The 22,690-nt window shown below is 44.1% G+C and overlaps 1 protein-coding gene across 3 annotated transcripts in view; it reads right to left on the bottom strand.

Moving 5' to 3' along the window:
- N4BP2 (NEDD4 binding protein 2) overlaps positions 1-22,690 on the bottom strand; it is a 37,511-nt gene that overhangs the window by 4,379 nt on the left and 10,442 nt on the right. The window contains exons 4-16 of one of the 3 annotated variants that reach the window (XM_087724829.1): positions 19,775-19,902; positions 17,104-17,192; positions 16,141-16,217; positions 15,003-15,161; positions 11,471-13,617; positions 10,370-10,455; positions 9,175-9,223; positions 7,748-7,977; positions 6,209-6,327; positions 5,971-6,106; positions 4,694-4,882; positions 3,582-3,750; positions 1,361-1,484 (exon numbers count right to left, since the gene is read on the bottom strand). In XM_087724829.1, the coding sequence (XP_087580955.1) occupies positions 1,361-1,484; positions 3,582-3,750; positions 4,694-4,882; positions 5,971-6,106; positions 6,209-6,327; positions 7,748-7,977; positions 9,175-9,223; positions 10,370-10,455; positions 11,471-13,617; positions 15,003-15,161; positions 16,141-16,217; positions 17,104-17,192; positions 19,775-19,902 (3,702 nt within the window). The remainder of the gene's footprint in view (positions 1-1,360; positions 1,485-3,581; positions 3,751-4,693; positions 4,883-5,970; positions 6,107-6,208; positions 6,328-7,747; positions 7,978-9,174; positions 9,224-10,369; positions 10,456-11,470; positions 13,618-15,002; positions 15,162-16,140; positions 16,218-17,103; positions 17,193-19,774; positions 19,903-22,690) is intronic. The other 2 variants (XM_087724830.1, XM_087724831.1) reach the window with 2 other exon arrangements.

Here is a 22,690-nt window from a genome sequence, read left to right as displayed (position 1 = left end):
TTTGTTGTCACGTGCCGAAAGCGTGCACATGCAACATAATGCAATGCACATGTGACCCCCCCCCCCGTGCATGCCCCAGACCTGTGTGCATGCGCACACAACACCCTCAGGCATGGGCGTGTGACACCACCGTTGCCGCATTTTGGGTCTAGTAGGCCTCCCTCCAGCCTCCTGGGACAAAAAATGGGCTGTGGGGGGGACGGGGAGGGGTGGTGCGCCCCCGCACTTCCTTCCTGTCCCCTGGGCATGCATGTGCATATCCCACATTCCCCCCCCCCCCCGTGCAGAGACCCAAAAATCAGCTGGCCGGTGGGAGGAGCGTGTCCATGCATGGTAGAGCTGACATGGGGTGACGGCTTGTGTGCCCGTAGAAAGGGCTCCGCATGCCACCTGGCATCAGGGCATTATAGCCTCTCTGATTATATTGATTCTGTGATTTCTGGTTCTGGCTTCTGCTGCATGGGTATTGTATACATGCATCATGCTTTATATTACTGTATATAAAGAAGTTTCTTTTATACATGAATCCTGCTGAATTATTTACTTGGGTGCTGGCTGGATTGCTGCAAACTCTTAACAAATGGCTCTTGTGCAGAGAGAGCTACCAAATTGTGAAAAGGCTGCCCTAAACACTTGACAGTATTTCCAAATATTGATACAGGCAGTCCTCGACTAACAACCACAATTGAGCCCAAAATTTATGTTGCTAAGCGAGACATTGGTTAAGTGAGTTTTGCTCCATTTTATAACTCTTCCTTGGCACCACTGTTAAGTGAATCACTGCAGTTATTAAATTAGTAGCATAGTTGTTAAGTGAATCTGGCTTCCCCACTGACTTGGGCTTGTCAGAAAGTCACAAAAGGGGCTCACGTTACCCCGGGACGCTGCAAGCGTCATAAATAAGAGTTAGTTGCCAAGCATCTGAATTTTGATCACATGACCATGGGGATGCTGTCAGAGTTATTAAGTGCCAAAAACATCCATTAGGTCATTTTTCTCAGTGATGTTATAACTTGAAATAGTCATTAAACAAACATGTCCCAAGGGTCATGTGATCCCCCTTTGAGACCTTAATTCCCAGATTCACTTAATAACCGGGTTACTAATTTAACAACTGCAACAATTCACTTAACAACCGCGGCAAGAAAGATTGTAAAACTGGGCAAAACTCATTTTAACAACTGTCTCACTTAGCAACAAGAAATGTGGGGCTCGACTGGGGACGTAAAGTCGAGGACTACCTGCAGAGAATCACGACCAGACTCCCAATTTAGCCTTTCTAGAAAACAAGAGCGCCAGTCCTGAAGCAGTTAAACTGTAGACTGCCAATGTGTTCGGTTACCAGACGTTGAGAACTCACCTGAATTTGTGGCTGGTGAGGTATTTCATAACTGCTGGCTTGATCCGAGCAACCCCTCCCTGGCTATGGTTTCCCCTTCCGGTGATCACGTAGAGATACGGTATGCCGCCTGCCAGGCTGTACTCTGTTTCGCAAGAATGACAGATGTGCTCTCTTCAGAGATTCGGCATTTTAAACATACAGATTAACAGAGTTGGAAGGGATCTTGTAGGTCATCTAGTCCAGGAATCTCCAACCTTGGCAACTTTTAAGACTTGTGGACTTCAACTCTCAGAATTCCTCAGACAGTTTAGCTTTGCCTTAAAGTTGCCAAGATGTTCTGACCCAGGATTCCTTAAAAAGCATGAAGCAGAGTCTTGGTCCCAGCAAAACCCCTTTTATTTACATGACTGTGAATTCCTTTCATTCGCAGTCAGCCCAGGCTTGGCAAACAGTCTTTCCAAGGAATGTTTATCAACACGAACCTTATCTCGTTTGGCGAGCTGCCAGATAATGAGTTCCCAAACGCAGGGCAAGGCAAAACTTGGCACAGAGTCTCTTATAGTTACAAACAGAACTTTCCACTCTTGAAACAATCGAAAGAACAAATTATTCCCTGCAAAAGCCCACTTCCCATTTACTCCTCTTTTGTTTCCAATCATCTCCAAGGTATGGCTTTACTCCCAAGTCAACCCTGTTTTCTTAGTTGTTCTTGTCTTCTGGCAGCTCTGTGCATGCGCACACTGGGAACAGCTCCCTCTCTGCCTCTGATGCAGAGGCCTCCTCTGAGCTTTCCTCAGCCCCCAGGACTGGCCCAGGTTCCTCCCCAACCTCTTCACTGTCTGACTCTGCTCTCAGCTCCACTGGCTGCCAGCGGACCACAATGCAAGGTTGAAACCCCCTAATCTAGTCCACCCCCCCCCCCGCCCAAGCAGAAGAACCTAAACCAACGGACATGTTTGACCACGCTACTGTTGAAAAGAGCCCTCCAGCTGATGAGTAAAATAAAAAGGCTCTTACGGGTAGTCCCCGACTTACAACAGTTCATTTAGTGACCGTTCAAAGTTACAACGGCACTAAAAAGGGGACTGGTGACAGTTTTTCCCACACTGATGACCTTTGTAGCAGCCCCACGGTCAAAATCCGGATGCTTGGCACTTGGTTCAACCTTATGACTGTTGTTGTGTCCCAAGGTCACATGATCCCTTATTGCGACCTTCGAACAAGCAAAGCCGATGGGGAAGCCAGATTCACTTAACAACTGGGCTACTAACTTATCAATGGCAGTGATTCACTTAACAACTGCGGCAAGAAAGGTTGTACAGTGAAGCAAAACTCACTTACCAACTGTCTCACCTAACAACAGAAATGCTGGGCTCAAGTGTGGTCATAGGTTGAGGACTACCTGTGTGCAATAGACTGGCGTCCAGCCTGATTCTACCTATTCTGATCAGAATCTTGCTTCAGTTCAGCTCCTTAGAGGGCAAGAATGAAAATCCAGATGTTTCAAATGCAAAGCAAGTACATATTTTTCGGACTTTTGCTCTCTGCAGCCCCCAGGAGCACTTTGCAGGCCTCCCAAGCCTTCTGCACGCCCGTTTTTGGCCTTCCAAACCCTCCAGGTGCATCATTTTGGCTCTCCCCAGCCCCCAGGAGCACTTTGCAGGCCTCCCAAACCCTCTGCGTGCCCTGTTTTTGCCAAAAACAGACGCGTAGGGTGGGGTTTTGAGAGGCCAAAAATAGTCGTATTCGGTATACAAGACCCACCAGCATTTCCACTCTCTTGGGAGGGGGGGGAGCGTGTCTTATACTCTGAAAAGTATGGTATCTACTTTTAACCCACCCCAAATCACAATTGTGCCACCGCAGTTAATTTCGTTAGTATATCATGTCCTCATTTCTGTGCTTGTTTTCTGGAAGAATTCATCTGTTTATGTGGAAAGATGACTCTTACGTCAGGGTAAAGATTTAAGAACTGACCAGCTGCTACAATGATGTAACGCTGGGAATGAGTCAGTAAGGTTTTTGGGCTGATATCACTTTAAGAGCCTGTAATAAGAAGAGACCATGTTGGGGGCGTATCTCTCTTTCCATGTGTGCTTCCCTGCTGTAATTGCTGATTGCTGTTTGTTTGAGGTCTGACTATGTGTATGTATATATTCTTGGATAAAACCATTATGCATCCTCTGTTTGTTCCTGGGTTGTCTCCCATGGTCACACTGTGCACGCTCTGACATCTTACCTTTGGTTTTCTCCTGCAGGACTCTAGAGAGGTGGCTCAAAGCTTCATCCACGTGAAGACCATGAAGGTCCAAAAGGTTGATAGGCAGCTTTGAAGCGTTGACTGTCTCAAAGATTTGCTGAGCTGCGTCTTCATTGGCTTCTTTCATCTTCTCCTCATGAAGCTGACCCTTCAAACACACACAACAGCAACTTAAGTGTGATACTGGTTACGGGGAGAAACGTTCTACTACAAGCAAAGAACTGAATCCTTCTCAGCGTCTCACAACAATGAGCTGAATCTTTTAACCGCACTGGTCAGTTACCTCTTGTTGCGGGTAGCTGCAGTTCAACTGAACATAGGTATGAAGCAGGAACAGGAAGAAGGAAGGGAGGAATGGAAAATAGAGGAAATTAAAAACATCACAGGGTATTTAACGGATACGGGTAGTTCTCAACTTACGGTCACAATTGAGCCCTAAATTTCAGTTGCAAGGTGAGAAATTTGTTAAGTGGACTTTGCCCCATGTTGTGATTTTTCTTGCCGGATTTCTTAGGCAAGTCAGGATATAGGTAGTTGTCGACTTACAACCATTCCTTTAGTGACGGAAAAAAGTGACCTATGGCCATGTTTCACACTGACAACCGTTGCTGCAACCCCGTGGTCATGTGATCCAAATTCAGATGCTTGGCAAGCAACTCACATTTATGACGGTTGTCGTGCCCTGGGATCATGCGATCTCCTTTTGCGACCTTCCGACAAGCAAAATCAATGGGGGAAGCCACATTCGCTTAACAACCGTGTTACTAACTTAACAATTGCAGGGATTCCCTTAACAACCGTGGCAAGAACGGTCGTAACATGGGACAAGACTCACTTAGCAACAGAAATGTTGGGCCCTATTGTGGTGCTAAGTAGGGGGCTGCCTGTATTCATTTGATCCTCGGTTTTTGCCTCCCGGAAGGCCTGGAGGGGAAGGCAGGAGGGTTTTGAAAGAAGTTTTGAGAGCCACAGAATTATATCATCTGAGAAACCACGTCCTACTTCCTCATGTTCCTGTGCAGTTTGTGGCTTTCCGGAATGGCTGCCTCTGTGCTGAAATGTTGCTTCATCACTGGTTAAAATAAAGTTACCTGTTGCACATAAAACGCCGCCACTGGCTTCATCCCCATGCGATATGCTTCTCCGGCTTTCCTTAGGCATTCTTGCCTTTGCTGTTGGTGAAGGAAAGCCTCAGCCCTGAAGTCCTTGTAGCCTGGATATTGGGTGTCTTGGAATCCTTTCTCGCTCAGAATATCTTCCAGTTCTTTCGTCTTCTTAGCCTGGGATTGAAAAGGGAGGCGTTTATGGACACAATTCAAAGGCAAAGCTTTATTGGCTTATTAGCTCAAGGACAACCGAGAAAAAGCCGTACTGGGAAAAAGTGAGCTACGCTTTAGTGCCAATAGAAGGCTATATTTGTACAAATATATTTGTACGAATGAAGACAAGTATACGTGTCCCAGGATAAGGTTGCAGGATTTGTAGCTCAGGGTGGAACTGTGGGGTCTTTGAGGCTCTCTGAGCTTGGTGGTTTTCTTGCAGACGTTTCATGACCCAACTAGGTAACATCATCAGTGCTAGAAAGGCTTTGTGGAGTGGAGCAGGGGGGGGGGGAAGGAAAGGAGGAGGAAGAAGAGAAAGAGGAAGATGACGACCATCTTCTCTAGAGCAGTGTTTCTCAACCTTGGCAACTTGAAGATGTCCGGACTTCAACTCTCAGAATTCCCCAGCCAGCATTCGCTGGCTGGGGAATTCTGGGAGTTGAAGTCCGGACATCTTCAAGTTGCCAAGGTTGAGAAACACTGCTCTAGAGTTTTCTTGGGGAAGTTTCATGACCCAACAATAGAACATCATCAGTGTTAGAAGAGATGGGGATTTATGGAGAAGGTAGTGGTGGAAGAGAAAGGCTGTGGAGAAAGTCCTTGGTGCCCTCTGAGATTGGTGGTTTTCTCTTGGACATTTCATGACCCTATTAAGTAACATCATCAGTGCTGGAAGGGAGTGGGGTTTTTCTCTCTGTTTCTATATAAGCGGCTTGCCCTGTCAACGTTGTGGGAGTCTTGTTCTTGGTGTCTTGATTAGGGTATCGTTTACTGAATTTGTAGTCCCTTAATTGGGGGTGCTGTTTAGCACTTGACATTAATCTCTGCATATCTGACTGTGGATTGCTGGTCAGGAGGCGTTGGGATCTTTTGGGCTTTTGGACTGTCTCTTTTGAAGAGTACGTAGATCTTGTTCCCCTCCTTGCCTAACGAAACGTCTGTGGGAAAACCAACCAAGCTCAGAGAGCATCAGCTCCACTCGAGTGTTTGTAAAAAAAAACCTTTCCAAAACCAGACTTGCAACGCTCGTGCGAGGCGGCTTTTACCTTTTTCTCTCGGGTCTTGGAAGCGATGCTCGGAGAGCGCCTGGCATTCTGAGCGGGCTCTTTCGCGATCACTGTTTTTATGGGATCTGCCTCTAGAACGTTATTGAGGAACTGGACAGTTTGCTCCAAGGAGTAACTGGCAAATTACAAAAACAACAACAAAAACCACAAGGAGTCACCTCAGGTAGAACAACTTCCATGTAACTGATGGGCATCATATTGTGAAAGAAAGCCTCACTTGTTATCCTTGAAGATGTCCATCAAAAAGTTTGCGCTGATGGTTGGGAATAACTCCAGAAGTTGTTTCTCCTTCAGTTTCGCAGCACAGTCTTTTTTAGCAATGCAAGGGGAAGGTTTCTATCCCACAAAATGAAAAAAAGAGAAAAAACAGCGATACCTCTAAAGTATTTCTACGATAACAGTGCAAATATTAAATCACAGCACAATTTTTAGTTATCACCATATCTACTTTCATGTAAGCCTATCAGCCAATCCTCAAATTTCTTAAAGGATCATGAAAATTGCATTTTCCAGGGTACTTTGGATTAAAGATTTGAGAGTTGGCTTATCCACAGATACACATGGGAAATATGGGTACTGTACTTTTAAGAAATATCATCATATATACTGGGGCATAAGCCCAGCCACCGATAAGGTGAACCCAATTTTTTGATTGCATTTTGGCACCTTAAATTCTTGGCTTATCCATAAATATACAAGTAGCCCTTGGCTTACAGCTACAATTGAGCCCAACATTTCCGTTGTTAAGCAGAGGTTACTGAGTTTTACTGCATTTTATGACCTTTACGAGTTGAAGTCATCCAGGCTTAAAATGGTCAAGGTTAGAGAGCAATAGCAATAGCAATAGCAGTAGACTTATATACCGCTTCATAGGCCTTTCAGGCCTCTCTAAGCAGTTTACAGAGAGTCAGCATATTGCCCCCAACAATCTGGGTCCTCATTTTACCCACCTCGGAAGGATGGAAGGCTGAGTCAACCCTGAGCCGGTGAGATTTGAACCGCTGACCTGCTGATCTAGCAGTAGCCTGCAGTGCTGCATTTAACCACTGCGCCACCTTGGCTCTAAGCACAATGCTGCAAAGCACTGGACGACTGGCAGCTGAGTTGTTGGGAGCCCTTATCACAACATTGTTGTGGCTTGCCAGAAGAGTTGATAGCAGATTTGGAGAGTGAGGAGGTTGGGGAGGAACATGGGCCAGTCCTGGAGTCTGGGGAAGGCTCTGAGGAGGGCTCTGTGTCGGAGGCAGAGAGGGGGCCAGAGCTGTATGCCAGTTATCAGCTGCCTTCAGAGTCAGACCTCTGTGAGGTGGATGAACAGCTGGAGCCTGTTCCCAGTGTGCGCATGCGCAGTGTTGCCAGATGAAGGGAACAGTTAAAGAACAGGGATTGATTTGAGAGAAAGGCCACAGGTGGACAGTGAATGGCCCCTCCCAGAGGAAATAAAAGAGGAGCAAAAGGAGAGTGGAGTTTGCAGGAGGCAATTATTTCACTTAATTGGTTCGTGACTCTCCGAGACACCTTGCCAAGTTTTGCACATATTGAGCCTGGCAGCTCTCCAAGCCCGATAAAGTCTGTGACTGTAAATCCTCCCTCGAAAGACTTTGCTGGCTGTGAATTCACAATAAATTAATAAAAGGGGTTTTTGTCAGGACCAGGAGTTTGCTTCCTGCTCTTGGGGAGCTTCGGTCAGAACAAACACAGCTCAGGATGAGACCCCCGGGAAGTACACCCAGCAGAGGCAGCAGCAATACCATACCACTGTTAGTCTTTCTTGCAGCGCAATTTCTTCCGACATGATCTCCCGAAGCGAGACTCTCTGAGTGTGAACATTCCAATGATCCATGTAGGGGAAAACATCGGAAGCCGCCGCCGAGGTTTCGGCCGAACCAGCTCCAGGTAAGCTTTCCTGCTCTTGAAAATCAGCGGTGTACTGGGAAAGCACGCCATCCACTTTGCCTGGGTGCAGCCGCTCAAACAGCATGGGATCTTTAGAACAAATCATGGAAGATGAAAGTGGCGTTTTATTCAGATTTTTTTTTTAAAAAAGACGATCTTAAAGAAACTAAGGGGAGGGACCCGAATGCTGTGGTTTTCTTCTGTATTTCAAGGTCAACTGAAATTATGAAATGCAGAATTGGACTCTTGCCCCTTTGAATGTGGACAGGGAAATAAATTTATTATACTACACCCCCAAATACATCATGTGTATCAATTCTATTTTAGTGTTCTTTACTAAAATAGCAATAGCAATAGCAGTTAGACTTATATACCGCTTCATAGGGCTTTCAGCCCTCTCTAAGTGGTTTACAGAGTCAGCATATTGCCCCCAACAATCCGGGTCCTCATTTCACCCACCTCGGAAGGATGGAAGGCTGAGTCAACCTTGAGCCGGTGAGATTAGAACCGCTGAACTGCAGATAACAGTCAGCTGAAGTGGCCTGCAGTACTGCACCCTGACCACTGCGCCACCTCGGCTCTAAAATGGTTACTATTATGTATAAAGTGTTTGCTTAGCTCTGTTTAGTGTATCTCCATGGATGAGATTGCCCCCCAACAATCTGGGTCCTCATTTTACCTGACCTCGGAAAGACGGAAGGCTGAGTCAACCTTGGTCCGGTGAGATGCTGCACTTTTCTTTAAAATTGCCAAATATAAAAACAGGCCGCTATAAACCACACTGACTTATACACAAAGAGAACAAAGTCACAAAAGAAATACATTTCTGCTAAAAAAAAAAAAAAAAAAGCAGCCTTGAAACCCATTGCTGTTTAGCTTACATCCCATCAACCACAGCAACTTTTTACATGTGTGGACTTTAACTCGCTGTATACATCAGAGGTGGGTTTCTGTTGGTTTGGCCTGGGTCGGGCGAACCGGTAGTAGCGTCGGCGGGAAGCTCCGCCCACCCGCCCGGATTCTTTTTGTGCATGCACAGAAGCGTTGCACGTCTATACGAGCAAACCAGTAGTAAAAAAAATGGAAACCCACCACTGGTATACATGATGTACAATGGCAATAAAGGCTTTGAACTCCGAATTCCCAGAATTCCCCAGGCAGCCATGGGAGTTGAAGTCCACACGTTAAGAATCACTGGTAGTGGGAGCGGGCGGAGAAGGAAGCAAGATCTTTGCAATGGTAGACTTTACGAACAGAAGAACCACGATAATTGAAGGCGGCACTTACTTTCTTCAAGGAGTTTGTGCAATTCTTCTTCTTCTCTCCTCTGACGCTTCTAAATCAAAACATTCATAAAATTAGTACATTGTTAAGTTCTAACAGGACATTTAAGACTGCCATTATTTTGTCAGTGCCAAAAAAAGTCTTCAATGATTATTGTCTGGTGGCATTTACTGTATTTTTTGGAATATAAGACACACCTTACCCCCCCTAAAAGTGGGTGAAAATTTAGATGTATCTTATAGAACGAATATGGGCGTTTTTGGCCTGCTGAACCTTCTGTGCATTGCATTTTTGCTGTCCCTGGCCCCCGAAGCACTCTGCAATGCTACGGATGGCCTGTTTTTGCCAAAAACGTGCCCATTTTTGCCCTTCAGAGTGCTTCTGAACGTTCAGTGTTCCTCCAGGCCTCCCTGTCGTCTACCATCCTCTGGAGTCCATTTAAGTTCCCACTGACTGCTTCAGTGACTCCACCCAGCCACCTCATTCTGTGTCATCCCCTTCTGTTGCCCTCCATCTTTCCCAGCACGAGGCTCTTCTCCAGTGAGTCCTTCCTTCTCATTAGGTGGCCAAAGTCTTTGAGTTTCCTCTTCAGGATCTGGCCTTCTCAAGAGCAGTCAGGGTTGATCTCCTCTAGGACTGACCGGTTGGATGGCCTTGCAGTCCAAGGGACTCTCAGGAGTCTTTTCCAGCATCAGAGTTCAAAGGCCTCCATTCTTTGGCACTCAGCCTTTCTTAGGGTCCAATTTTCACAGCCATCCATTGCAATTGGGAAAATCATAGCCTTGACTATATGACCATCCTATCCTATATTTAAATACGCCTCTCTGGGTTTTTTCCTCAACCATCCTCAATGGGGCAGGAATTCTATGACCTAACTTAGAAGGAAGACCAACAGATCGAAGCTGGGAGATCTACAGCTCACCGTGTATGTTTCCCGCCTATAGTTCTTGTCTGGAGAAAAAAAATACAATGGAAATTCCACGCTCTATTATGCCTGTAGGTCAAGAACTAGCTGTACATATTTTTAAAGAAATGTGCTTGGACCAAATGCAACATAATTGTTCTACAAATTATTGAAATGTCAATAATTTATAGAACAAGTAAAAAAATGAACATTCTGTAATATAATGCATACCATGTAATATTAAGTCATGAACAACAGTAAACCCATTTGTAGATTTAATTTAAGCTGACTAACCATAATAGATGTTTTCCATTTGTCATGAATTTCTCTGGCCAAATTCAGATCAATATGAACCACATAGTCATCAGGAGTTAGTGATCCTTATGGAAGGAGGGGGGAAAAACGAGAGATAAAAGTCACATACAAATTTAAAGAGAATCTCATTCTATTGTACTGGTATTTAGTTAATCCTTTTTTTAAAATAAGACACAATTGCGCTTTCGTTGCTTTTTTTTTTATTTAAAAAATGGGCCATCTAAGTAATGTGCAAGCATGGAAATGTTATAATCTGGATAACTTTTAAGATCTGTGGACTTCAACTCCCAGAATTCCCCAGCCAGTCAGCCAAGACCAAATTCATATTTACTTGTTTTTCAAATCACTTGCCAGGTTATATAGAAATATTAATTAAGGTGATGAAGTCACAAATATTCAGGTAACATTAGATCACCCACACACACTAGATTCTTGGCCCGTATTTGGGACAGATTTTGCTATTATAAGATAAAATAACATTAAAGCTTTTATTACAACTGAGTAATTAGTTATAGTAAAATGATTTACTACAGTCTCCCCATAAATTAGCAGCTAGCTAGCCACAGAACAGCAAAAGTCAAACCTATGTAGCAGGCCAAAAATAAACTATGAATCATGAACAATGATCCAAAGTGGCTTAATTCAATTCAATATAAACGCTTGGGATACATATATTATTGCCTAATCTATACCAACCTATATTATTTAACCTGTTCAGTTCTTTTAAATCTTAAGGTCTGTTAGGTACCCTGTTTCCTCTGAAAATAAGACTTCCCTGGATAATAAGCTTAATCGGGCTTTTGAGCGCATGCGCTAAAATAAGGCTTCCCCCCAAAATAAGCCCTCCCCAAAAATATAGCAAAACGGCAGCAGCCATGAGGTGACTACGCTCGCCACCTCCTGCACCTCAAAAACAATAAGAACTCCCTGAAAATAAGGCCAAGCGCTTATTTTGGGGGGGTCAAAAGAAAATAAGACCCTGTCTTATTTTCAGGGAAACACGGTATATACAACCATCAGTTCCCTGTTCAGAATCAACTCACTATTTTATTTAAGTAAAATAGTCAGTGATGTAATTACCTGCATCAACTCCAACCGGTCCAAATATTTCACTTAACTGCATGGCGAATTCCGGAGCCAAGACCAGTTCGAGACAATCTATGGTCACGGACTTGGAGTGAGATACGGAGTCCTGCAACTGGATTGCCCCATTGTCTTGATCGGAGCTGTTTTTCTCCCTTTGTGTCGGAACCACAATGCTGGGCTTACAATCCATTTTTCTGCATGGTTCAAATGTGTGGCTTTCTGCAACGCTCGAATCCGTCGCTTCCATTAGCTTCAAATCCAAGATCTCTTCTGGAAACGGAGCCTCCTGGAAGTTTGCTCCAAGCTGATCTTCTTCCCCATCACAGGTGGCTTTCAAAGGGCCGTCAACTTCGTCAGGAACGGCGACGTCCATTTCATTAACCGAAGACGTCCTTTGCGGCTCATTCTCTGATAGTCCCCTAGAAATTCCCTGTTCTGTTTGCTCGTTCAAAGGACCTCCATTTTCTCCTGAAGAAAAATGTATGCCGTGTCCTGCAGGATGCCCAGAAACATTTTCACTGTCATCACCAAGGGGGACTTTGGCTATTTCGGATTGGTGAATAATCCTAGAAACCGCAGTCGGTTGAGGAACTGCCACAGAACCCGCAAATCTGTCTTCATGCGCAGCGTGCCTCTTCGAAGGAAGAGACACGTCCGGGAGCCGAACCCCTGTTTCCTGCAGGGCTCCGCCGTCGTCTTCTTTGCAGAGCTTCTCGGCAGAGTCCAACAGGAGTCCCGTAGCCCAGTCCATATCTCGGTTACATCGTTCATACAGATCTTTGATGGCATCGAACGAAAGAGACCCAAAGAGCTTACACAAAATATTGAGGTTCTCGGATTCATCGACCCTCACCAGCTCCCTTTCTTCTACGTAGGTGCTTCTCTCGTAGGTTACTTTGTAGGGTATTTTGTCTGGACAATCCGGGACCGCGTCAACCTTCTTGGGTACAAATCCGTCGAGTCTGCCGTGTAGGACTTTGGTATCTTCCGAAAAGACAATCTCTCTCTCCAGCCTCCACAGGAGGGCGAAATCTCGTGGTTCCGTCTGCGAAGATTTGGTAGCCTGGGACACAACCCCCGGGTTGGGTTTTTCTTCAGCCCAAGTGCACGGTGGCTCCCCTGGTTTGTGGAGGGCCGAATTGTTGGTAAATGTTAAAGCCAATTTATGATGCTTACGCGTTCTTTTATTCGGCACTGGCTTTTTCTCACCAAGAGGCTCAGAAGCTGTGACCTCAAATCCTGGGATGCGTTCCTCCTTTGAGGAGGCCCCCTGCTCTTCAACATCTGCAGACGTTTCGTTCAGCTGAGACGTCGCGGTCCCATCACCCATGCTGACGTCATCCTGACTGTTTCCTAATCCATCTGACTCGCTAATGTCTCGCTTGGTTTTTCTTTTCGTTTTGTGTTGTCTTTGCTGTAAAGTTTGGACTGGCCAGTCTCCTACCATCAGCAATTCTGTGGTATGGACTTCTGCATTAACCTCAGGCAGCGACGTAGAAGGAAAGTTACAGTTGCTTTCTTCACATTTGTCTTCACCCCTGTCTTCAGAAAGTGGCAGGTCCTGATGGCTGTCTATCCAATCGGATGCTTTATCTTCATTTGTATTTTTGAATGAATCAAGAGTAGATATCGGCGTACTTAAATCTCCTTTGTCCTTCCTGGCCCGTTTTTCTAATCTTTTAATTCTTTTCACCCTTTGGCCCAAAGTTTGTTCTACTGGCCAGTCTCCCACAAAGTTTAACATTTTGGGTTGTATTGACCTGCCAGAATTTAGGTCTCCATCTTCATGTTGTGTTTCTGTGAATTCTGGCTCCGTTATTTCATGATATACAGTTGCTTCCATCTGAAGCTTCAACTCACTGTTATTGCACGACAGAGTATTTTCACTGGAATCCGAGATTGGTCTTAACTCTGCTTCAAGAATGGATTCCATTTTGATTCCTGCTGGTAACACAGCAGCATCCAAGCCATCTATTCTACATTCAGAACTGGATTCTTGTAAATCATGTCTCGCTCTTCTTCTGTTTTCATTTTGAAGGCTCTGATCGTCTGCCATAACTTCTTCTAAAGTAGCTTTTTCATCTGGATTTAATTCTACGCTTTTCAAAGGGGAGGCAAAATGTTCTTTCTGTTCTTCTTTCCTACAAGACAAATATAGGAGGATTTTTGTTGAAATGGAGACTGGATGCTTAAAGAATCACTTCATGCTAAGAGAGAGGATAAGGTAAAGGTAAAGGTTCCTCTCGCACATATGTGCTAGTTGTTCCTGACTCTAGGGGGAGGCGCTCATCTCCGTTTCAAAACCGAAGAGCCAGCGCTGTCCGAAGACGTCTCCGTGGTCATGTGGCCAGCATGACTAAATGCTGAAGGTGCATGGAGTGCTGTTACCTTCCCACCAAAGGTGGTCCCTATTTTTCTACTTGCATTTTTACATGCTTTCGAACTGCTAGGTTGGCAGAAGCTGGGACAAGTAAAGGGAGCTCACTCTGTTAAGCGGCGCTAGGGATTTGAACCACTGAACTGCCGACCTTTCTGATCAACAAGCTCAGTGTCTTAGCCACCCTTAAGACAGAGAGATATGTAGCTGGTTTTTTTTCTCTTAACATTTCATTAAGACTATAAAACCAAAGGGAAGATACTGCATTTGCTTTGAGTTGGTGGACAAAAAAACCCTTAAAGTATCAATATAATGATATAGTCATCTTTATATTATCTACTGAAAAAAATAGATCTACAAAGATGAAGCTATTCTATTTTTTTTCTTATTAAAATCTGCCACTGGATACAGAGATGACCTACAACTTTTACAATTATCTTCGCAGAATATTATACGTTTCCTACACTGCTAGTGTAGCAAAGCAGACTGAGCTCTGTTTTGCTGCTGGAAAAGTGCAACAGCAAATCTCCAGGAAACACAAAATATCAAGGCAAATTATGTCATTTCTACTTTAGGGGTTTTATTGAAACTTGTTTGAAGAATGCCCCACTTAGGGAACTCTCACAGATGTCCTCACACAGCCTGATATTCTAGCACAGGGGTGACAAACTCAACTTCATTGAGGGCCGCATCAGGGTTGTGTTTGACTTTGGAGGCGTGGCAAGGATGGGCGTGGTCAGTTTGACGTCACTTGTGTTGAGGATGCGTGTGAGGCCCGAGCGCACAACTCTCCCGAGCCCCATTTCTGCTGGCAGGAGGCTGCTGGAGGCCGTCACAGTCGAAAACGGAGCTCCATTTTCACTGGCAGAGGCACCACCTTTGCTGTTTCCAGGCCAGCCCCACGGGCCACATCTGAGCACTCCGCGGACCAGATTTGGCCCATGGGCCTTGAGTTTGACACCCCTGTTCTAGCATGAAGGCTAGATGCTGCATTAGATAACTGCACCAAATGCTATTTTCTTCCATGCCTCTTAAAGTGACCCATTTGGTTCGTGAAATGTCTTCAAGAAAACTATCACGGTCCAAGGGGAGCCCACGATAAGCTTCGTACTTTAAACAGCAAGCTTAAAACATCTATAGACAGTTTACCCCTGCCTTTTCTCGCGATGAAGAACTTCCCCACCGGTTTCACGCTTCCTCATGTCATCTGAGATTGAAGAATTCAAAACTGAATTAGCAGTCAGGCAATGTTCATATCGTTCCAACATTCTTTTGATCTTTTCTTTAGATACACCATGAACATTTCGCCTAAATATCGGAAAGAACAAAATACTTGATAGGCTGCCAGCATGCAACTTTAACATGATTGAGAGAATGTTTTTAAAAATTAACTACAAATGAAAAGTTTAAAAATCTACTGTTTCATGCCTATCTGCAGCTCACAAAGATTACCTACTTCTTCTCACACTCTGGTCTAAACAAGGGACTTTTCCTTTAAGACTTAGGCAGATGATTTCTAAAGCTCTTCCAAAATTATAGGGAATTGTATTTTTTTAAACATATCATAAGTAGCCTACTTATTGAATTATTTTAAAGGTAAAAAGAAAAGGACAGCTCTAAATCAACACGTTTTATATCAGTGGGGAAACAATTAGTCCACAGGAAGACCAGCTGTCCTCAAATTTCGTTAATGTCAACTTAAAAATATTTATATACCCTTGATGCTGTTTAAATGAATGACTGCACTCAAAGGAAGGTGGTATTTCTGAGGTAAAAGGATGTATTCAGAAAATAAAGCTGTCATTCCTAAGTATTCCATGAAATCTTATAAATACCAATAAAAACTAAGCAAAAACAAACAAACAAACAACGAATAGCATCGCAGAAATATAGATAAATTGAAGGCAGGCTGAGTAGAAAGTTTTTGCAAGCAAGTGAACTGATTCCTAACTGAGATATGTTTATTATATATTTCTCATTGACCAGGGATCAGTAACCCGGGTCTTTGGAGCCGCATGTGGCTCTTTCATCCCTCTGCTGCGGCTCCCTGTCGCCGGTCAGCTCCACAATTGATAAGGTTTTCGGTTAGGACAGGTAGAGGAAAAAGGATGCCGTGCTAGGAGGAGACTCTATGGTGGGTGAACCGAACTTCCGGTCGGCTCCAGAATTGAACGGGGAGCTTCCGGTTAGGACCTTTGTGGCTCTTTGAGTGTTTAAGGTTGCCAACACCTGCGTTACACATACTGTGTAATGTTGTTACAGAATTACTATGGTTGCTATTATTTACCTTTCCAATTCCTTTGGTTTAAACTTCCACCATGTATCCGGTTCACGAAATATAACTTTGTATTTGTGTTGCTGTGACTGAAGAAAAACGTAAAATAAATAAATAAATAAAATCATCATTCTAGTCGATTTTGTAATAGCTTTGTACTATATATAGTATCAACTTTGTTAACTCTCAAGACTTCCCCCCCGCTATGTATTAAATATGGATTATGATTCATATGTTTATATTAATGTATAAGATTAATATATTATACGTACATAATATATATGTATGTGTGTGTTTGTGTATATATCTCATGTATATAATGTATGTACATGTATATGTATAGGGGTGTGTGTGTAAAAACACACACACTTTTGAAAGCGGGCATCTGAATTTCATTTTTTAATGTGTGCCAGTATGTTCACAGAAAAAAGTGAAAATAAAGCTTATTTCATCTCATCTCATCTTCTAAAAAATGAACAGCTAAATATTACCAAACTAGGTAACATCGTCAGTGCTACTGGTAGAAGGGAGTGAGGTTTGTGAAATGTAGTAGTAGAACTATGATAATAACTGCAGGATTCTTGGTGCACTCTGACTCTGGTTATTTTCTTGCAGGCGTTTCATGATCTAACTAAGTAACATCATCAGTGCTAGAAGGGAGTGGGATTTGGCACAGGTATTTAGTGTATCACCTAGTACTGATGATGTTACCTAGTTTGGTAGTGAAATGTCTGCCAGAATACCACCAAACTCAGAAAGCACCAAGGACACTGTAATATTACATTATTGGTGTACCTTCAGGATATAGTAAAAAAATTACAATAAAAGCTGTACTTGATCTTTTTTATGGCCCTATTATGGCCACCAACTTTTTTTTTTTAACTATACCCTCTGAAGCACTATTTACCACCCACTGATTTATCTACAAATAAACAATATTCAACATAACAACACTAAAAAATATGGAATACTGACCAAAGCAATGTAAGGCTTCATTTCCCAAGCCTGCGTGTTTGTATTGTCTATGATTATAGGAGTGATCCTTTTCTCAAAGGCATCTTTGGCTGACAAATAAATTGAGGGAAAAAAACTAATTGTTAACTCACGAACAATTTCTATTATCATTACTTAATGGAAAATAAAAGATGTATGATGTTCTTCTTTGACAATCTGTTTTGAATTCTCCAGTTTCTCTGTTTTTAAAGTAACTGCAGTAACTATAGATATTGAACTAAACTCTAGGACATTTAAAAAGGAACTCTAGATCCCTCTAACAACACTTATTTTATCAATTTCATAAATTTACATAAAGGTAAAGGTTCCCCTCGCACATATGTGCTAGTCGTTCCCGACTCTAGGGGGTGGTGCTCATCTCCATTTCAAAGCTGAAGAGCCAGCGCTGCCCAAAGACGTCTCCGTGGTCATGTGCCCGGCATGACTAAATGCCGAAGGCGCACGGGACACGGTTACCTTCCCACCAAAGGTGGTCCTTATTTTTCTACTTGCATTTTGTACGTGCTTTCGAACTGGTAGGTTGGCAGAAGTACGGGAGCTCACTCCATTACGTTACAAGCTCAGCGCCTTAGCCACTGCATCCCCTTCTTAAATTTATAGTCTGCCTATCTCATATACATGTAAAACCAGCACAAATGGCACAAAAGACTCACAGCCAATACAAGTCATAAACTGGGCTTGATGGCAAGCCAGGTTTTCTGTGCCTTGGAAAAAGCCAGCTGGGTTTGGGCAAGTCTAATTTGGGATAGGTTGTGAAATAATGTTCCGGAAGGCTGGCACCATGGGGGGCAAAAAAAGACTCAACAGATGGCACTCTGCAGGGTCCCTTGTAATGAGCTTGGTGATTTTCTTTACTAAACTACAGTTTCTCCCCAAAAATAAGACCCGGTCTTAATTTTCTTTTGGGCTCCGAAATAGGCACTAGGGCTTATTTTCAGGGGAGGGGTGGTTTTATTTTTGTTTAGCTGCCCCACGCACCCTGCCCCGCCTTACCTAAGGGCCCCTGCAGCCAGGCCGTTCACGCCGACACCTGCCGGCCTCGTGGCCAGCACTGGTATGTTGCTCGTTATGGCTGTGAGCAAGCTGAAGCGGCCCAGCGGCCACGTGGGTTCCTGCTGCACACAGTTGCTGGTGCTGTCACCACAAGGCAGTTGTCGCAGCATGCATGGCCTGGTTGTGGGGGCTCTGAGGTAAGCCGGTGTGCGCATGGGCAGCTCCCCCTCCCCTTGAGTCACCTAGGAGCGCCGCAAGCAACCAGACAGAATGGGCATCCGGCTGCCCAGGCACTTAAGTAGGGCTTATTTTGGGGGTAGGGGGAAAAACAGGCTAGGTGTTATTTTCAGGGAAACACGGTAGGTAACATTGTCAGTGCTAGATGGCATTCTCTCGCAGACAGGAACCTCCTGCCAGGATCTGACAGAATGAATAGACACCACCTTATGGGAGAGATGGTTCCATAATTAAGTCCCCAAAGGTGCTTTTTTCAGGAGGCACCTGGACTTCCTTTGTTTTTCTTTGAAGGCATTTCGCTTCTCATCCAAGAAACTTTTTCAGCTCTGACTGGGCGGTGGAGAAGGGAAGGATCCACCATCCCATCAGAGCTGAAGAAGCTTCTTGGATGAGAAGCGAAACGTCTTCAAAGAAAAACAAAGGAAGCCCAGGTGCCTCCTGAAAAAAAAAGCACTTTTGGGACAACCATGACCTGGATGGCTGAGAATCTCCACAGACGTCCCATAAATAACCAACATCCCCTCTCTCAGGCCATGATACCAGTAGCTTGAATTCCACCCTGGTAACCAATGTAATTCACGTGTCACATGTCCTGAATGACTGGTACTCATAATTGTCCGTACCTCCATATTGTGCACCAAGTGAAACAGCAGGTTCCACCACAAAACCGCGGTCGACAAAATCGCGGTCGACGAAAGCGCGTATGTGACGTCATCACAGCGCGACGAAAAAGATCGAAAAATGTAAAAATAAAGCGAAAACCTTACCCTAACCCCCCAAACCTAACCCTAAACCTAACCCTAACCCTAACCCTTAACCTAACGCTAAACGTAACGCTAATGCTCTAAACCTAACCCTAACCCTTAACCTAACCCTAACCCTTAACCTAACCCTTACCTTTATGTGAATCGGCTTGCTGTAATTTAATTTTTATTTCAATTTTTCGATCTTTTTCGTCGCGTTGTGATGACGTCACATACGCGATTTCGTCAACCGCGCTTTTGTGGAATGCGGTTTTGAAGGGTCACGAAACTTCCAAATACTCCTCAAGGGACAGCTTTTCCTTACTTTAATACAGGGGTGTCCAAACTTGGGAACGTTAAGACTTGTGGACTTCAACTCCCAGAATTCCCCAGCCAGCATAGCTGGCTGGGGAATTCTGGGAGTTAAAGTCCACAAGTCTTAACGTTCCCAAGTTTGGACACCCCTGCTTTAATATATTTGCTAGTTCAGTGCCATGTATGATTCATTGGGGATGGGTTTTTCAACTGATACGGGGCACAGGGACAGAAAATGTATGTGCATTTTATCTAAAACGGTCTAATTTTGCAGATGTGTTAAGATGCGCCTATGGCAGAGACAAGATCCCTTCAGGACACGTTCTGCTGCATTGAATTCTTACCGCGTTTCCAATTCCACTCGTGTGCGTCTGCTAAGCAGTCGGCATCAAACTGGTAGTGCCCGTTCTTTTGACAAAAATAGTCGTCTGTGCTAAGAATGATCCCACCACAGTTATCCTCAAGCAAAACCCTGTGAAAAATGATAAACACAACTCTTCATCTTTTTTTCCCCCCACAACACGTTCTTCTGGGCTTCTACAAATCATGTGAAAGGAAACCTGGGCATCGTTCGTCCTCGTGACTCTCACTATTCAGATCTTTCAGAAAAGAACTACAATCACCCGTGACCGTCTTTTGATGTAGGAAGGGAAGCCATGCGTTCATCGGCGGTCAAATACTGGGACTATATTGGCCGTAATTTATCATTTATTTTATTGATTACATTTCTGTCCATCTCGTCTAAGGGATTATGAGCGGTTTACAATAAAAACATAAAAAATAGTATCAAGGAATAGAGTAATCTTGGAGGTCTTCTAGTCCAACTCCCTGCTTGGGAAGGAAACCCTAAACCCGGGGTCCTCAAACTTTTTGAACAGGGGGTGAAAACGGGCCCATTTTTTCTCAAAAAAAAGGGCATGAATAGTCTTTAGGAGGCTTATAGAGTGCTCCTGGGGGCTGGGGGAGCAATATTGAGCAAAAAATGGCCCATTTTTCACTCATTTCTACCCTCCCCTGCCCCCAGGAGCACTCTGGAAGCCTCCTAAAGGCAATGCACGGCCATTTTGGTGAAGGGGGCAGGGTTTCAGGAGGCCAAGAATGCTGTATTCAGTGACGCACCCAGATTTTCACTCTCTTTTTTACAGGAAAAAGGTGCTTCTTAAAATCCGAAAAATATGGTATTTACTTAAGACTCCCCCTCCAAAGGGAAAAAGAGCACAAACTTTCTTGCCACTTGTCTAACTTCATTACAACAGCAGCTTCAGGCTCCTTAAAATAGGCCATTTAAAAAAGAGTAAAACAAACAGGATTTCCTTCAAAATAACTCCTCCATGTTTCAGATGACCACACAATAAACCAGACTGAGAATTGCACCAATTAAGACTGCAACTAAAAGCCCCTATATGGGCACTGAGAGACATTGGAAGCAGGTGGAAGAAGGCGAGAATCAACACACACACACACACACACACAACACACACAGCCTCCAATGGTGAATTAAGGAGGGATAATGGTCCCTCAGACTGTTGGGGGCGGGACTATAGTTTGAAAAAAAAACACAATTTTTTATGCACATATCTTCATTTATAGTGCAAAAAACGATGAAATAATGCAATATTTAAAATAAAGAACAATTTTAAGCAACAGAAATATACTAATTCAATGGGCAGTGTGGGCCTGCTTATTTGGGATTACAGGGCGAAAGGTGTATTAAGCCTGGAGAATTCACAAACTGATTTGGTTTTTGTGCAATTTTGTGCACAAAATTGTTCAGTAACCAATTTGCTTCTTGTCCTGCCTTCAGGTGCTTTGGAGAATAAATTGACCTCCTCTTCATTGTGTCAACCCTTGAGATATTTGAAGGCTGCTATCATATTACCTCTTCTCTTTCTTTTGACTGGGCAAATCCAAATCTAATATGAATAAGTTGACTCCCTCTTCTTTGTGGCAACCCCTGAGATATTGGGATGCTGTTATCATGTCTCCCCTAGTCTTTCTTTTCATCCAACTAGACATACCCAGTTCCTGTAACCGTTCTTTATACGTTTTAGCTTCCAGCCCCCTAATCATCTTTGTTGCTCTTCTCTGCACTCTTTCTAGAGTCTCCACATCTTTTTTTTCATTGTGGCGACCAAAACTGGATGCAGGATTCCAAGTGTGGCCTTATCGAGGCATTATAAAGTGGCATTAAGTATTCACACGATCTTGATTCTATTCCCTCTGTTAATGAACTATGCAGATATATACATCTGGATATCAGGAGCATATTGAGGATATGCTCCTGACCGTCCGTCATTATGGAATGACTCCTCATTCCGTAATGATATCTCATCCAGCAACTTTGTGTAGGTGCTAATAAGGAGTGAGGAGAGCCACACAGCACCCCCACACGCCACGGGCTGACTGACATTGGTCCTGGACTAAAGACATAAATCAGCAAAGTATTGTGCCTCTCCCCGTCACTATCCAGGCCTGAAACCTTCCTGAAAGTGGCCCAGGTGTGACTAGGGGTTCCTCTGCCCACTCTGGTGCTGCAGATACCCTACGAACAACTCAGGGGTCATGCCTGGCTGCCATCATGCCACAGACGAACTAAAAGATCTCAGCCCTTGCAAAAGATGGTCAGGAAATCCAGCAATCATTTTAAAATTGCATGCTTTGCGTTAACAGGCCACGCTTCTTACTTGAGAGTTAATCACGAACTGAAGGGGATCCCTGGCTTCTACATTGAGTAAATGAATAGAGAGAGCTATGAGTTGAGACCACACTTGAGCCCAACACTTCTGTTGCTAAGCAAGACATTTGTTAAGCGAGTTTTGCCGAATTTTATGAAAGTCATCAAAACTTTGTTACAGTTTTTAAGTGAATCACTGTAGTTGTTAAGTTATCAACATGGTTGTTAAGCGGTTCTGGCTTCCCCATTGACTTTGCTTGTCAGGTCGCAAAAGGGGATCACATGACCCTATGACACTGCAACCGTCATAAGTACAAATCAGTTGCCAAGTGTCCAGGTTTTGATAGCAATAGAGATTGGACTTATATACCGCTTCACAGCCCTCTTTAAGCGGCTTTACAGATTCAGCCTCTTGCCCCGAACAATCTGGCTCCTCATTTTACAAACCTCGGAAGGATGGAAGGCTGAGTCAACCTTGAGCTGATCAGGATCGAATTGCTGGCAGTCGGCAGAATTAGCCTGCAATACTGCATACTAACCACTGGGAGAGAGGGACGGAGGGAAGGAATAGGCAGGCAATAGCACT

The sequence above is a fragment of the Thamnophis sirtalis genome, unplaced genomic scaffold (genome assembly GCF_051295495.1).
Source record: "Thamnophis sirtalis isolate CommonGarterSnake01/CBP01778 unplaced genomic scaffold, rThaSir2_p1.2 scaffold_10, whole genome shotgun sequence".
Lineage (NCBI taxonomy): Eukaryota > Metazoa > Chordata > Lepidosauria > Squamata > Natricidae > Thamnophis > Thamnophis sirtalis.
The sequence above is the reverse complement of the archived record's forward strand: the minus strand, read 5'-3'. Positions and strand labels throughout refer to the sequence as shown.